Source organism: Megalobrama amblycephala, linkage group LG19 (assembly GCF_018812025.1).
Source record: "Megalobrama amblycephala isolate DHTTF-2021 linkage group LG19, ASM1881202v1, whole genome shotgun sequence".
NCBI lineage: Eukaryota > Metazoa > Chordata > Actinopteri > Cypriniformes > Xenocyprididae > Megalobrama > Megalobrama amblycephala.
The window spans coordinates 27,560,889-27,576,046 of NC_063062.1; the positions used below are offsets into that span (position 1 = coordinate 27,560,889).

Below are 15,158 nucleotides of genomic sequence, written 5' to 3' on the forward strand. Positions count from 1 at the left end.
ATGAAATTTCTATGGTATCAAAAATGTTGATATAATAAAATCTTTATGACATCTGTTAAATAAATGTTACGATAAACTTTCAGTATTTTAGTAATAATTAACTATTAATTAGCCTGATGTGGCCGACTTTTGTTTTGATTAAAAGTTGTTGGTGTTATTTTCACCAAATCTAACGTTTGCTAGCGTAATTTTTAATCCCAAACACATTGATTATTGATTGCTATCTGGATGTGAAAAGAGTTTCCAGAACCAGTAGGCTATAACTGGAAGTGTTTATGAAAAACATTGTCTAAATCCATATAAACTGCAGATATGTCTATTGTATCCACCATGTTTTCTCACTGATATGCCCACAACTCAGAAACTCAGGGCTCAAAGAAAATCCTGAGTTTTTTAATTTTTAATTTGGTGTTTATGTTGTTCACACAATGGAGTCAATGGTAACCAAAAATGTTTGGTTAGTTTGAGACCACAGAAGGTTTTGAGTCACAATCTGAGCTGCTAGTGTATCACGTGAATTCTGTGAATCAATCTGCTATTTGAATTCTTGTTTAAGGGGGTTATAAAAGTGGACAGTAGAACAGAGAAAAACAAAAGCTCTTAGGTTGTAAAAATAAATTTTTATTAAAAGTCACCTTCCCCTGAGAGCCATTTAAAGGGTGCAAGAGAACTTTGAGCTTATGGAATCATTCTATGGTAATTGTGTTTAACACACTTAATAGATCAATCAAAATCATATTCTGAGCATATGCAATCAATAAATGGCCAATGAATTAAAAAAATTTATATTAATAGCAATGCAAGTACAGGAAATATTAATGCATGTTTTATCTCTGGGATTATACCAGCAAACTTCAGCAAACATATCTGGAACTAAAACTTCTGATCATTTCATACTGACGGTCTGATTTTACTCTGTGAGTCTGACAGTGATGTCTCATCTCTTCTGGTCTGATCAGCTCACTTCTTGTAGATCTGATGTCATAAACCAGAAAAGCAACAGTAGCTATGCCCACCAGAGCAGAGAGAGCCAATCGAATCACTGTTTCAACAAAACCACAACAGTGGATGTGGTCTGAAAAAGAAAAAAATGCTAAATCAGAATCGTGCATTTAGATCTCTTTCAAATAGACTTAGGCCTATAGGTGCCATTTTTGTGGGTTTTTATTATGAGTTCAAGCATCCGTTAAAAAGAGCAATGAATCCACAAGCTTTACTGTGTGTGCAAGTTTGAGGGGGTTTGCATACAAACTTTCTTTGCTTAGTCAAATAACTTTAGCTAGGATTATTTAATATAATGTCCCGAAAAATTTAATAGGCCTATTTTGCCCGTGCTGGCAAAATGAGTCAGAATGCGCCTGGGATAATTTCGAGCTACAGCCAAAACAAGTGAAAAATTTACATTTTGGTCGAATTTGAGGTTTTCACAAAAATTAGTTTATTAATCCCTGGTTTAGCGATCCCAGTGCTCCAAACAGAAACGAAACATCTAAAAGTATTACGTTTTCTGAGAGGAGTACCTTTCCTTTGTCAATTAAAAATGCCATTTTTCTCTGCTCGATTCTCGACTTTTGGAGCTTCCCCTTAGCACAAGTTTTGGTATCGTTGTAAAGCGCCGCATTCCAACTTTGTGAATATTCACAGCGTATTCTCAATGGCATTAGTCTGAACCACTGAAATGTGATTTTCAAACTCATGCTAAACAAAACAATCTTACTTGCGTTGACTGACAGATCCGACGCGCGCGCACAAAGACGTCGCATCCCGATATCCACATTGGCCTATACACAGAATTACACTATTTAAAAAAATCTGTCTTGGCGAGTATTCATGTAAACATTATCTGTTATGTCTTCAGTGAACATCTGGTTAACTGTTGGGGAAAACATCTGATGTTTAACATTATATTAGATCCGTGTGATACAGTAGGTCTTATAGGATTAGTCCACTTTCAAATAAAATTTTCCTGATAATTTACTCACCCCTATGTCATCCAAGATGTCCATGTCTTTCTTTCTTCAATCGAAACGAAATTAAGGTTTTTGATGAAAACATTCCAGGATTATTCTCCTTATAGTGGACTTCAGTGGTCTCCAAATGGTTTAAGGTCAAAATTACAGTTTCAGTGCAGCTTCAAAGGGGTATAAATGGTACCAGACAAGGAATAAGGGTCTTATCTAGTGAAACGATCAGTCATTTAAAAAAAAAAAATACAAATGTATATGCTTTATAAACACAAATGATCGCCTTGCAAGTGCTTCCGCTTTCCGTATTCTTCAAAAAGGTTACGCTGTATGTCCTACGCCTTCCCTATTCTACTTACAGAATGAACGCGGCGTCAGTTCCGTTTTTTTCCGTAAGTAGAATAGGGAAAACTAATTTTGACCTTCAACCGTTTGGAGGCCACTCAAGTCCACTATAAGGAGAATAATCCTGGAATGTTTTCATCAAAAACCTTCTTTTCGACTGAAGAAAGAATGAACATCTTGGATGACATGGGTGTGAGTAAATTATCAGGAAATTTTAATTCAGAAGTAAACTAATCCTTTAATATATAGGCTGTCCGTTTCATTAATGTTAATCAAACAATCATGGAAAAAAGTTGAATATATATATATATATATATATATATATATAAATTTTTTTCCCCAACAGATATGGGTTTTGATTTGGTTTGTGCCAAATTCGGTGCTATTACCAGGGATTTTAAGGTATGATTTAAGGTAGGTGATTTTGTTTTGGAACCTTCAGAAAACTTTAACTCGATTTTTCTCAAAACTGACTTTGCTGACTCTATCGAATTCAAACAGGTGTAGCTCAGTCATTTTTTGTCGGATTCCAAAAATCATACATCATTTAGAAGATTTTTAGTTGAGAATGTGCAAATAACAATAACCCATTTTTGAAAATTTGCCCATTGTGACTCATTTTGCCAGCACGGGTCACAAAATACATCTTCATCTTCAGCCAATCTTTAATCTCAGCTCTCCTAGAAACCTGTGTGATAATGTGATCGTTTCTCCAATAACTTTTTTTGCCTTAAGCAAAAATGTTTTCTAAAGCAACACCCCTACTCACGCTCACACTTGAGCTCATCTGCAGGCTGCTCTCTCAGTTTGTGCACTTAAGTAAGTGTACAGTCATTCTTTCTCTGTGAATGCATAAGCTGATCAAATGTAAACTTTGAATGCAATGTTAAGTGGCTTTGGATAAAAGCATCTGCCAAACGCATAAATTTAATATAAATGAAAATCTTGCCATTTTAATTAGTTTATGTGGTTGATTGTTTAGCACTCATCAGCAGTAACATAAAGCAGCACCTTTGAATAGGTTTGGTCACGAATGCACGCGTGTGGTTTCCATTCTCGCTTCAGTCAGACTTTCAAAGTGAAAGCTTTACAAAAACAAAGTTTCACACTGACTGAACACAATAACAGAGTTCTCATATATATGAAGTACCTGAACTTGGCTGATTTAGTTCAGTAATGTTGGCATCCTCAGTCCGGTTAATGGTTAAATTATTTACCACGCAGCTGGTTGACAAAAAATTGGAGCTTGATGATCTTTCTAAAGATGAAGTACTTTGTGGAGATTCTGATGAAGACATGATGATACGGTGACATTAGTCTATTCACACACACAATGTCAAAAACAAAAAGATATAATTCAAAGAAAGAATGTTACTCACCATTGACTGTAAGATTGAAACTTATGTAACTGGTCTCTTTGCTGATAACTGTTACTGTATAAAGTCCAGAGTCTGTGGTTCTGGTGTTTGTGATGGTCAGAGATCCGGTCTGATCCAGCTTCAGTCTGTCTCTGAATCTCTCCAAAGGACCATCATATGTCGAGTTGGTTTGCGTGAGCTTGCTGACTTCAGCTATTCTTGTGCTTCCAAATTTCCACAGTATCAACATATATTTCTGTACCTCATTAGCATCAGTGTGTAGAGTGACAGAATCTCCCTCCGTCAATGATACTGTCCTCATTTCATCTGTCGCATCTAGAGAAAAAAGGGAATATATTTTGTAAAAGGAAAAAACAGGATGTTCATTATTAATGAACAAACTGTCTTTTAGTTATCAGTTGTATGCATTTTTCTCTATATGGTAAAAGAACTGCAGTAAAGAAAGACTTTAACCCTCTGGTGGTCTTAGGTCATATTTGACTGGAAATTTTTAAGTTTTGTTTCTTAGTATTTTTTACTTCATCGGAATGATACAAAACTTGACTATTGAAACTCACTGGAAATGAATGGGAGACAAATTTCATCTAGTGGAAACATTCGTTACTGCGCTCAAACAAAATCTTACTGAAAGCTCATTTTTTGAGATATCAACCTCAAATTAGGAAAACAACTTGTTTGGATTCATAGCTTTGATTTTCCTCACATGTTTAGAGTAAAGGGTTAGGAATTTGGAAAATAGTCGGTGCTGATGGCCTCGTGGGCAGCGCGTCAACATGTAGTGTGGTTGTGCTTCAGATGTCCCAAGTTCAAGTCCTGGCTCGTGGACCTTTCCCGATCCTGTCCCCCCCTCGCTCTCTCCAACTTCGCTTCCTGTCAACTTACTGTCCTATCCTAATAAAGGCAAAAATGCCAAAAATAAATCGAAAAAAAAAAAAAAAAAAAAAAAAAAAAAGGTTTTAGAAAATGTACATTTCATCATAGGCAGAACTTTACAAACCACTTTAATTTGAACAAAAAAAGAAAGCGTACAGTCTGTCTGATTTGGCATTTATTTGGCATTGCAGCCAGCTCAAATACTAAATAACCATTACCTCCCTTTATAATTTCTAAAGAATGGTTACTCATCTCAATTTGTGATCTCACAAACTTACTTTATCATCAACGAAGTTGACTGTACAATGAATCTCTTATTTAGCCTAAATAATGTTTACACTTTGTTACATGTTAAATTATAAGGAGAGGATTTGCAAGCATGCAAAAACTCTGGCGTTTTGAGTAGTGAGGGGACTAACTTTTTGTAGATTTTTCATAACAATAAATATAAAATTCTATAACTTTTTTAAAGTTCACTTTTCAAACTTTTTCCAGTGTTGTCTTTAAAAAGAGCTCCAAAGCATTCAATATTTGGATTATAACAACTGTGTAAATATAAAAATCTTTTAAAAAATACAAAATATTAAATAATAATAAAAAAACAATATGAAACTAAAATATTGTATATTCAGTTCACTGAGGAAAAAATAAAGAACAGTCATTTTTGTTCAAAGAGCACCAGAGGGTTAAAGTGGGATCTTATTAGCGATAAAAACAATGATTTTTCAGGAATTCACTGTCAGCTATTTTTTCTCCAGCACACACTATCATGAAAAAGTAAAACATAAACATTTATTTTGGTCAGAGTCAGACAACAAAGTAATAAATTTTGTTTTAGAACCCCTTCCACTTCATTTCTCAACAGGCCCAAAAACGAATGACTGAAATTACGTTTGTGAAGATATTTAAGAGCTAAGAAATCGAGAAACTTTATATAAGAGCCAAAGCGTTTATTTCAAAAAATGCATGAAATAACGTAATAAAAACACTCATAACTTACCAACCAGATGCCACAAACACACAAAGAACAAAATAAAAGCGTTAACCATATTACTTGGCTGCTTGTCAAGCACTTTAATCACGCAGTATAAAAACAATCTGTTCACATCAGCAGTGACTGTCGCTGAATGCCTACAGCTACCTCTAGTAGGCGTTCCCGCGAGATGGTCCTCACTGCAGAACACAAGATCCAAGGGGCGGGATCTAGATCTAACTCCTCCCACTTTCCATAGCCCTTAACCTACCCGACTCCGCCCCTTGGATCTCGAGTGTTCTGCAGTGAGGGGCTACTGGTTCCAGCTGCTGGTTTCCTAGCAGATGTCACGGCAAGTTGTTGGCACTGAATAAGTTTTCTTACCGCTTCAAGTAAACGTTTTGAAGGGGGGTGTTGTTGCTTATATAAGTCTATAAAATTGACGTATATCGAACTAGGAAAAATGTGTGCTGATCTGATCAGTCAACAGTTTATTCAGCCAAGGAAATCATCTTGGTGACACTCCCTTACTGTTCTCCAGTTGACAAGACACAGCTAGAGTTTCCAACCTTAAAAATGTGTCCATATCTGAAGAAAAGAAGTTGAGAATAAATATTTTATTGTTTAGTAGTCATCCTATAGGCTATGTCTCGCGAGAAAACCAATAGAAAGGTTGTCAAGTCTCTTCAGTTTTGAGTGTGATTTATAAAACTACAACACATCTGCGATTCTAAAATAACTAATTATTAAATTGAGAATCGTCACAGCTCTACAACGGCTCAACGGAACATGTTATCGGTCTTTCTATTCTTATTAATCTGCAGTAGGCTAAGTTTTGAACCTCTATTTTCCTTTCGGTTTCAATATGTGTTTAGCATATAGCAGGTTTTCATTTTCATTTCTACGTCAAATGCATGGAAAATAATGATGACTAAAATTTATGTCAAAATGTATGTATTTATTTATTGTCAAACGGCTGTTTCATTTGTGATCCGTGGCATTTGAATCAGTTGAAATCTGTTTTAGTGTTTCTTAACCGCGGAACCGTGGACGCCTAGTGGTCATTATTAACGTAGCCTAATGCCAGGGGTCGGTAGGCCTATATAAAATATCCGAGTGTGAATATTTATATATTTTTACATATGACATGTTCCCATAAAAGAAAAAGCAACAGAGATAACATAGCCTACTACAATAAAATCCTATTCTTGATGAGTATTTTTATTTTTTTTCTGAAACACAATGCATTTATCTGAGAACCAACACGAAGGGTTAAGACTTAATTGTTTTAAAGAATGCATTTTAAATCATTGTTTCACCTGTATACAGGGGTGGACCTAGAAAAGTATTTATAGGGTGGCAAAGGGGTGGCATGAGGTCTATGAGGGGTGGCCACACCCAAGCAAGCACCCATGCATAGTTTTTGGAGATTTATGGCCTGACATACACAATTGTGTTCACAAATATTGCATTACCACAAAGTAGTCATCTATATACTGTTTAAAATAAAAAAAAATAAATAAATAACAAGATTTCAATATCCATCATGGCACCAAGTAATATGAAAAACATCAACAGATTCTAAATGAGTCTGAGCTTGTATCACTAAAGAAGTTGAGCAGTTTTATTAATATTACACAGGCTACTTCGATGATATAAATCACGTTTTAGAGCAAGTTAAAGAGCAACAAAAACTTGTTTTTTGCAAACAATTTTTGAGTTTCTTTTCTTAATAGAGGTGGGAACGTCTGTGTGTGTGCACCCAGAACAGCCTATCAACCACATACTCTAGCAACACCCCAGCAACTGCATAGCTAGAGCCTAGCAACCACCCAGAATATCCTAGCAACCACCTAGCAACACTTTAGCAATCACCCAGAACATCTATATTTTGTCCTAACTGACCAATGTTTTTACATTTTTTAAACAAGTCTTTAAGTTGGTTTTATGACAAGCCAGCATAAATTTGTTTTTCAAACCTTTCAGTCTAGTTATTGTTTTTCTTAATTGCTAATGCACAATTCATTAAATAATTCAACATTTTCTCACAACTATAAACACAATCTCAAAACTATACAAACCTCAAACTTCCAGGTCAAAATAAAATGTTCTAGTCAAAAACATATTCTTGTCTGACAAAATCAAACTTTGGCATCAGATGACACACAAAACATAACAAATACACAGACTACTACACTGCCCAATGAACACTAGAGAGATCATATAACACTGTAACAAAAATCTTATCTTATTGTAATTCAGGAATTATTTTGCAGCTACTACAAAAATACATGTACAGATGCAGATACAGATACAGTAAAATACAGCAATTAACTTTTGGAGGATTTTTTTTTTTTTTTTTCATTTTACTATTATAAATTGAGCATGAGAAAAATAAGTATGAACTTGGTATGCACCACAATACAGTATACTGTCAATTGCAGTAAAAGTAAATTCAGCATCCTCTGCACATTTGGCCAAGTTTCATTACAGTATATACAGTACTATAGCAGTGTCAACAAAGAAAGTTGACAATCACAAATAGACCTTTATCCATGATGAAAGTGAAGCAGGTGAGGAATCAGCTCGCCAAACAGTTACGAAAATGAATCTCAGACATATTCAGATGCACTGTCAGAAAAAAAGGTACAGTGCTATCACTGGGGCGGTACCCTAAGGTACAAAGGTAAAAAGGTACTAATATGTACCTTTAAGGTACTAATATGCACCATTTAGGGGTAAGTAAGGTACAAAGATGTACCTTTTTACCTTTGTACCTTAGGGTACCACCCCAGTGACAACACTGTACCTTTTTTTCTGGGATGGGGATAGGCTATTTCTCACAGGACTTCTGAGTTAGCCGAGATGCAGTAATTCCCCGATTCACGAACAAATGGGAAAACAATTCGTAAGTGAAGTTGTCTGTGCTGTGTTTTTGACTCCCACAGAACCAGTTCATAAGAGTCATTTGTTAATGAGGCTGACTACACTGGGCATGCTGCATGCAACCATCATGCACAGTTTATTGAAAGATGTGTTTTCTTGCCATTATTTTGCGTTATGCTGTCTTTTTTAGGTCATCACATTGAAGTTTTGACTACACTGCTTACATTTATATTTTTTTCTGTGATTATTTTGGGGTGGCAGATGGGGTGGCAAAGCTTTTTCTTAGGGTGGCAGTTGCCACCCCATGCCACCCCGGTAGATCCGCCCCTGCCTGTATAAACTAATAATAAACAATTGTGGGAAAATTTTAGTGGGGATACTGAAAAGTGGAGTGTTAAGAAAAAAAAGTGTTTTGCTCCCTATTCTTATTGTCTTTCCTGTTTTTAATGTTTTTTTTTTTGTTTGTTTGTTTTTAATTTTTCACCTTTAATGATCTTGTTATTTCTCTTCATGCCTATCAGGAGTTGTTCACTCCTTAAAGGGGATGGGGGGTGAGGGGTGGGGGGGTAATGCTATTTCATGCATTCTGACTTATTTACACTGTTAAAGAGTTGCATTCTCATGCTAAACATGGCCAAAGTTTCAAAACACGTTGGACATATGACGGAGTATTTCAGTGCCAAATCCACTACTTCCGGTTTCGGTACAGGATTCGGAGAGTTTTTTTTCGAGTGTGTCCTGTATGACGTCAAAAGAGAGCGGAATTCCTTGTATAGACACTTCTCCCTGATAAGCGTGCACACACACATCACCCAGAGCAAGAGCAAGAGCACGCCCATCAACGCATTTTGTTCGGGATACGGAAGCCGAGAGATTTTTCAACAATGGCTGTGTCCCAATTCAGGGGCTGCACCCTTTGAAGGCTGCATACATCATCGAGGAAGTCTCATTTAAGGAAATTAACCATTAGATTGCAAAGTAAGAAAGAAATGACAGTATTTTACGCCTCACAATGAATATCAGTCAATTTTATTACGGTTACTTTCTTAATAAATATGACATCCTTGATGAAGTATTCAGCCTTCAAATGCGACCTCCGGAGGACGCAGCCTCCGAAATGAGACACAGCTCCTGTAAACAAAGGAGTGTGTTTTTGGTTGTGAGGGAAAGATTACCCTTTTCAGCTTCCCAAAGAACCAAGCGTTAAGAAAACAGAGGATGAAGTTTGTTTTTATGAGGCAGCAATGGAGTTGTGCACGTATGTTTGTTTGTTCCCTGGAATTTGGTGATGAATACTTTGTAAACAAGTCCCAGTTCAGCGCTGGATTTGCAGATTGCGGGTGATGAGTAAAGCTGCATCAGATGTCTGTGTTTTGTTGGCAGTCGGCGCGCAAGTGCATAAAATGTAAACAACACAAACGTTTTTGTTCCCTTTTTATTTATGATGTCGCAGCTAGCATGCAATCTCTGTGCAGAAGCTGCTCGCGCTCGTGACTCTTTAGCTCCGCCCACAGCACTGACGGCAGACACGCCTCCATGATCTCGGCTCTTTTTGGAAAGACTCGGTTTAGCGTATCTATCTTTTATAAATATGACAAAACTAAAGACTTTTCGGAGATATGAAGGATGCATTGTTACTCTAGCTACACTCAAGATTAACATGAGATTGGCAGAAACTGTGTGATACTCCCCCTTTAATGGATGATGAGACCATACATGAATTTAGCTTTCCTTTGTTTTATGTTGGCTAAACTTTGCTATATAAGTTACAGTGAGCTCAATAACTTTGAGTGAACAGCACTTTTCGTGTTTGTGTCATTCTTTGTCCCCGGTATGGTGTTCTACTCTGCTCTGTATTGAATTGGAGGGCCATAATTTTATCCATATTTATTATGCATTGCTTATATTATGCTTCTCAAGTTCACAAATTCCGTTACCAACAGAGTTCAATGGCTAATGATGCTTTTGGAAAATGCGCTCCTGAACAGTAATCCAGCATCTGTTTGTCATTTCAGCACACATTGATTTAATTTGAATCAGTTGGCTGAAATTATCATTAAAACTGGTTCTGTTTGTTTTCCAGGTGTGTCTGATAAAGAGACAGAAGAATCTAAATCTGAACCAGTGACGGTGATGGAGGGATTATCTCAGATAAGGTGAAAGGATGACTTCACTTTCACTGATGATGCTGGATTCACAGGTAAATTGCAGGTGGACCAGAATCAGAGACAACAGAATCAGACGCTTGGGACAATAAACTCAGTGTCTCTAGAGAAAAGACTATGATAAAGATATTTAATGTTACTCTCATTGGTGAGAATCTCAAGTCTTTCATTGCAACAATGATCATGTGATATGACAAATAAAGCTTCGAAAAAGGTATTTAAAAAAATATCTTTCTTTGAATCTAACATTTTAAATTCATTAATATTTAACCAATTATTTGCAAACATTGCAGTTGAGCCACCTGACTTTCTGGTTGCGCTACTTGACTTTTGCAACTAATGTTACACTAAACAGGCTTCTGTTTCTCATCTGATTCTCAGCTGGATGTGTTAGCTTTTGCTAATTTTTAAATAGAATAAAGAAGTTAGCATTTTCCTTGTTTTACATTGGTTGTACCATCTGATATGGAAAGTGTACCAATCTATCCATCCTTGAAAGTATAGCCATTTTTATTATTTGAGAGAGAAACCTTTTCAGTTTGCCATAAGGATCAATTGGGCTCCTCTGGGCTGCACTATCATGCTTAATGTTATTATTACCTTATCAATTCATAATAAAAGAGCCATGTTTGCAGTTGTGCCACCCTGACCTTTGAGAATATACAAATTACTGGACAAAAGTTGAGTCATCTCTCTCAACAGCTTTAAAACTACAGATTTTTTTTTAAGTTTTTCGGTACTTACGCCTACGTCATGCATGACCTTTCCAACATGATTACGTAATGCGTGAAGTCGTGGACATTAGTGTAAGATGAGCATTTGTGGTTAAAAAGTATATACATTTTTATTTATTTATTTTTTAGAAACTGACAGATCATTTCACTAGATAAGACCCTTATTCCTCAGCTGGGATCGTGTAGAGCCCTTTGAAGCTACATTTAAACTGCAATTTGGACCTTCAACCCATTGTACTGCATTGAAGTCCACTATGGAGAAAAATCCTGGAATGTTTTCATTAAAAACCTTAATTTCTTTTCGACTCAAGAAAAAAGGACATGAACATCTTGGATAATGTGGGGGTAAGCAAATTATCAGGAAATTTTAATTCTGAAGTGAACTAATCCTTTAATGACTAATTTGAGTCTTACCCTGTTACCAGAAAACCATTGTTTGATGACAATTATAGTCCGATCAGATATGTGATCTTCAGACCACTACATCGTCAAATCCCAACTTTAACCGCCATGCTAATTGGTTTATAGTAAGGGTGCGCTGCTTTTGAAAAATACTTCTGTGCAGCACACGGCACTGCACGAGAGCGGGCGGTTACCCCAACTAATGAAATCTATTTTCATTATGGACATGGAAAAACAACCCGCGGCAACAGTGTAAAAGTAGCCCAATTCCACGGGAAAACCGTGGACTTGGCAACACTGACTATGTGGTTCCTAACTCAACAAAAAGTTTGCTTAATTAATCAGGTCTGTTGCCTTAATGGATTAAGGATTATTTTCCCAATAGCCTTCATTCTTCTGCTAGCTGGACAGTTTATCCACCCTTCAAGATCAAACCACACAGATGTAAATAAACAAGACCACAAAAGATTAGAGTCACAGTCTTGAGCTGCTAGTGTGTCATGTGAATTATGTGAATCATATACAACTGCTATTTGATATCAAGGACGTTATAATAGTGGACAATAGAACAGAAAAATACAAGATCTCACTCTGTTGTAAAACTAAATCTTTATTAAAGTAACTCATTTCATCAGTGAGATTCATTTCAAGGGTGCAACAGAAACAAGAGCTTATGAGAATCATTGGCATAATTTTTGTTGCTACCTATTATTTTGTTTAGGGTAATAATTATCTTTAAAGCCATGTAATTAACCATCTAATGAATCAATCAAAATCATATTCTGTGCATATGCAATCAATAAATGGTCAATGAATGCAAAAAAAAAAAAAAAAAAAAAAAGTTAATAAATAGCAATGCAAGTGCAGGAAATATTAATGCGTGTTTTATCTCTGGGATTATACCATCAAACTTCAGCAGACATATCTGGAACTAAAACTTCTACTCATTTCATACTGATGGTCTGATTTTACTCCATGGATCTGACGGTGATATCTACTCTCTTTCATCCTGTTCAGTTCACTTCTTGTAGATCTGATGTCATAAACAAGAAAAGCAACAGTAGCCACGCCCACCAGAGCAGAGAGAGACAATCGAATCACTGTTTCAACAAAACCACAACAGTGGATGTAGTCTGAAAAACAAAAAAACAGTGAATTAGAATTGTGCATTTACTTCCATCATTTACTTGTGTTTGTATGCACACTTTCTTTGCAAAGCCAAACAACTTTGACTAAACTTGTTTAATAAACAAAATATAATATAATTCAAGACTCTTTCTTTAATCTCAGCTCTTCTGGAAAGCTCTGCAACTATGTGATTCTCTAAGATCTTTTTTTTTTTTTGCCTCAGTGTTTTATAAAGCAACACAGCCCACGCTGAGACACCTGCTTCACAGCTGTTGCTCATCTGTGGTCTGCTTTCAGTTCCAGTGAAATCACAAAAAAAAAAAAAAAAAAAAAAGGAAATGCACTTATGTGCACAGACAGTTCAATGTTTCCATGAATGCATGAGCTGCATATATTATGAGTGACATACCTGAACATGGCTGATGGAGTTCTGTAACATTGGCATCCTCAGTTTGGTTGACAGTTAAATTATTTACCGCACAGCTGGACAATGATCTCTCTGGTGATGAAGTATTTTGTGGAGATTCTGATATAATGAGAAATACTGAGACTTCAGTCTCATTACACACAATTCTGATCTTTATTAGACCCATATTATCTTTAAATGTGCATGTAAGGAATATTGAAAAATACCTCATTCAAATGAAGAATGGTCATGCTAACACTACTCACCATAGACGGTAACATTGAAACTCATGTAACTGGTCTCTTTGTTGATAACTATTACTGTATAAAGTCCAGAGTCTGTGGTTCTGGTGTTTGTGATGGTCAGAGATCCGGTCTGATCCAGCATCAGTCTGTCTCTGAATCTCTCAGCAGGACCATCATATGTCGAGTTTGTTTGTGTGAGTCTGTCAATTTCAGCTATTCGTGTGCTTCCGAACATCCACTGTATCAACATGTATTTCTGTACTTCAGTGTGTAAAGTGACAGATTCTCCCTCCATCAATGATACTGTCTTCACATCTAGAGAAAAATATGAACAAATTTTGTAACAGACAATTATAGTTAACAGTTAAAGTGATTTGTAGACATTTTATTTAGTGAATGAACTACAGTAAACTAAGTGTTATTAGACATTAAAAACAATGAAAGTTCAGAAGTTCAGTTTTAGGTATTTTTTCTCCATCACTCACTCTCGTAAAAAGAGAAGTGAAACAAACATTTGTTTGAGGATCAGACTGTTTTCAAACTAAATATCAATTTTTGTTTTGGAATTTCTTCCACTAGTTCTCAGCTGGTGCCAACTAATAAATTATCTACGTTTTAAAGAAATCAAAGATATACGAAACTGCTAAACATTTTTATGAAAACCACCGTAATGCAAGGGTTTATTTTATTCTTTATTTTTTAAATAATAATTTAGTCATAATTAAAAGCACACAATACTTACCAACCAGACGCCACAAGCACACAAAAAACAAAACAAAAGCGTTAACCATATTCCCAAGTCGTTTGTCAGACACTTCAAACACGCAGTAAAACCACTCTAAACGCACATCAGAAGCGACCACTTTGTCGCTGCAAATCGACAAATGCCTCTAGTAGGCGTTCCCAATGCTGGTTGCCTAGCAAGAGGATGACAGGTTGTTGACATTTAATACGTTTTCTTAGCGCTTAAATAAATGTTTTTGAGGAGAAATATTGCACATAAATCGAATAAGACATGTAACGAACTACGATGCGCTCTTGAGTGTAATAACTCAACTTAACTACCTGCGATCCGATTCAGGCTCCCTATGCAGTGTTCACTGCTCCCTATTCGTTGAGCAGGGAGTTGAGGTTCACTTTATTGCTACGTCATTAAAGAGAAGAACTTATGGTGCGTTCAAGTCCTCCTGGGAAGTTCGTATTTACGAGGTGGGAAGTCGTGAGGTAGGTGCGTTCAAGTCACTTTCGTCGGAGTATGATGGCGGTGTGCCTTCTCTAAATTAATTATACAAAATAACAACACTTCTGCTTCTAGAAAATGTAGAGCAAAGAATGTGCATTAGTTGTATGTTGCTTTTTTATGTTTTTTAATTAATTTATGAAGCCATTGTAAACTTTTATTGTTATATTACATTTCTACATGCGATGCTATCGTATTTTTGCTAGTAATCAGCTTACTTCGTTGTAAATAGAAAAGCCTAACAATGTCACTGCTAAATACCTGTAAGTAGCCTATTGTGATATTAAGCTGCGTTCACGTCACCTCGTATTTACCGGAATCTTGAAATGACAACACGTGTTATATTCGGAGCTGTCCTTTTGGTCCTTGGACTGGGAATTATGCGTTTCCATGGTACCACTATCAACGCCTAATAAAT

General features: G+C 36.1%; 2 protein-coding genes across 4 annotated transcripts; both read right to left on the reverse strand.

The window, feature by feature from the left end:
- Positions 1–308: 308 nt before the first annotated feature.
- LOC125254834 lies at positions 309–5,800 on the reverse strand. Of its 2 annotated transcripts, none has more exons than XM_048169668.1 (4): positions 4,392–4,609; positions 3,689–4,003; positions 3,460–3,594; positions 309–1,075 (listed from the first exon to the last, which is right to left on the reverse strand). In XM_048169668.1, the coding sequence occupies exons 2-4, from the start codon at positions 3,987–3,989 to the stop codon at positions 855–857; spliced, it is 657 nt and encodes a 218-aa protein (XP_048025625.1). In that variant the 5' UTR covers positions 3,990–4,003; positions 4,392–4,609; the 3' UTR covers positions 309–854. The 2 variants fall into 2 exon arrangements, with proteins under 2 accessions (XP_048025625.1, XP_048025624.1); XM_048169667.1 differs by lacking the exon at positions 4,392–4,609 and adding an exon at positions 5,562–5,800 and having other exon boundaries at positions 310–1,075.
- A 6,527-nt stretch (positions 5,801–12,327) lies between these two features.
- On the reverse strand, positions 12,328–14,692 carry LOC125253679. 2 transcript variants are annotated; one of them, XM_048167676.1, is made up of 5 exons: positions 14,566–14,692; positions 14,243–14,417; positions 13,522–13,815; positions 13,259–13,375; positions 12,328–12,854 (listed from the first exon to the last, which is right to left on the reverse strand). In XM_048167676.1, exons 2-5 carry the CDS (start codon positions 14,289–14,291, stop codon positions 12,634–12,636), a joined length of 681 nt encoding a protein of 226 aa, XP_048023633.1. In that variant the 5' UTR covers positions 14,292–14,417; positions 14,566–14,692; the 3' UTR covers positions 12,328–12,633. The 2 variants fall into 2 exon arrangements, with proteins under 2 accessions (XP_048023633.1, XP_048023634.1); XM_048167677.1 differs by lacking the exon at positions 14,243–14,417 and having other exon boundaries at positions 14,566–14,685.
- Positions 14,693–15,158: the final 466 nt, after the last annotated feature.

What these genes read in the sequence shown, in the direction of transcription:
- LOC125254834 (XM_048169667.1), bottom strand. Translation starts at nt 5,610, where the DNA reads ATGGTTAACGCTTTTATTTTGTTCTTTGTGTGTTTGTGGCATCTGGTT. An exon ending in GTGTTTGTGGCATCTGGTTG is followed by an intron (nt 4,004 to 5,561) that starts GTAAGTTATGAG and finishes TTTTTTCTCTAG; the next exon opens with ATGCGACAGATGAAATGAGG. An exon ending in ACTAAATCAGCCAAGTTCAG is followed by an intron (nt 1,076 to 3,459) that starts GTACTTCATATA and finishes TTTCTTTTTCAG; the next exon opens with ACCACATCCACTGTTGTGGT.
- LOC125253679 (XM_048167676.1), bottom strand. Translation starts at nt 14,291, where the DNA reads ATGGTTAACGCTTTTGTTTTGTTTTTTGTGTGCTTGTGGCGTCTGGTT. An exon ending in GTGCTTGTGGCGTCTGGTTG is followed by an intron (nt 13,816 to 14,242) that starts GTAAGTATTGTG and finishes ATTTTTCTCTAG; the next exon opens with ATGTGAAGACAGTATCATTG. An exon ending in TTTCAATGTTACCGTCTATG is followed by an intron (nt 13,376 to 13,521) that starts GTGAGTAGTGTT and finishes TCATTATATCAG; the next exon opens with AATCTCCACAAAATACTTCA.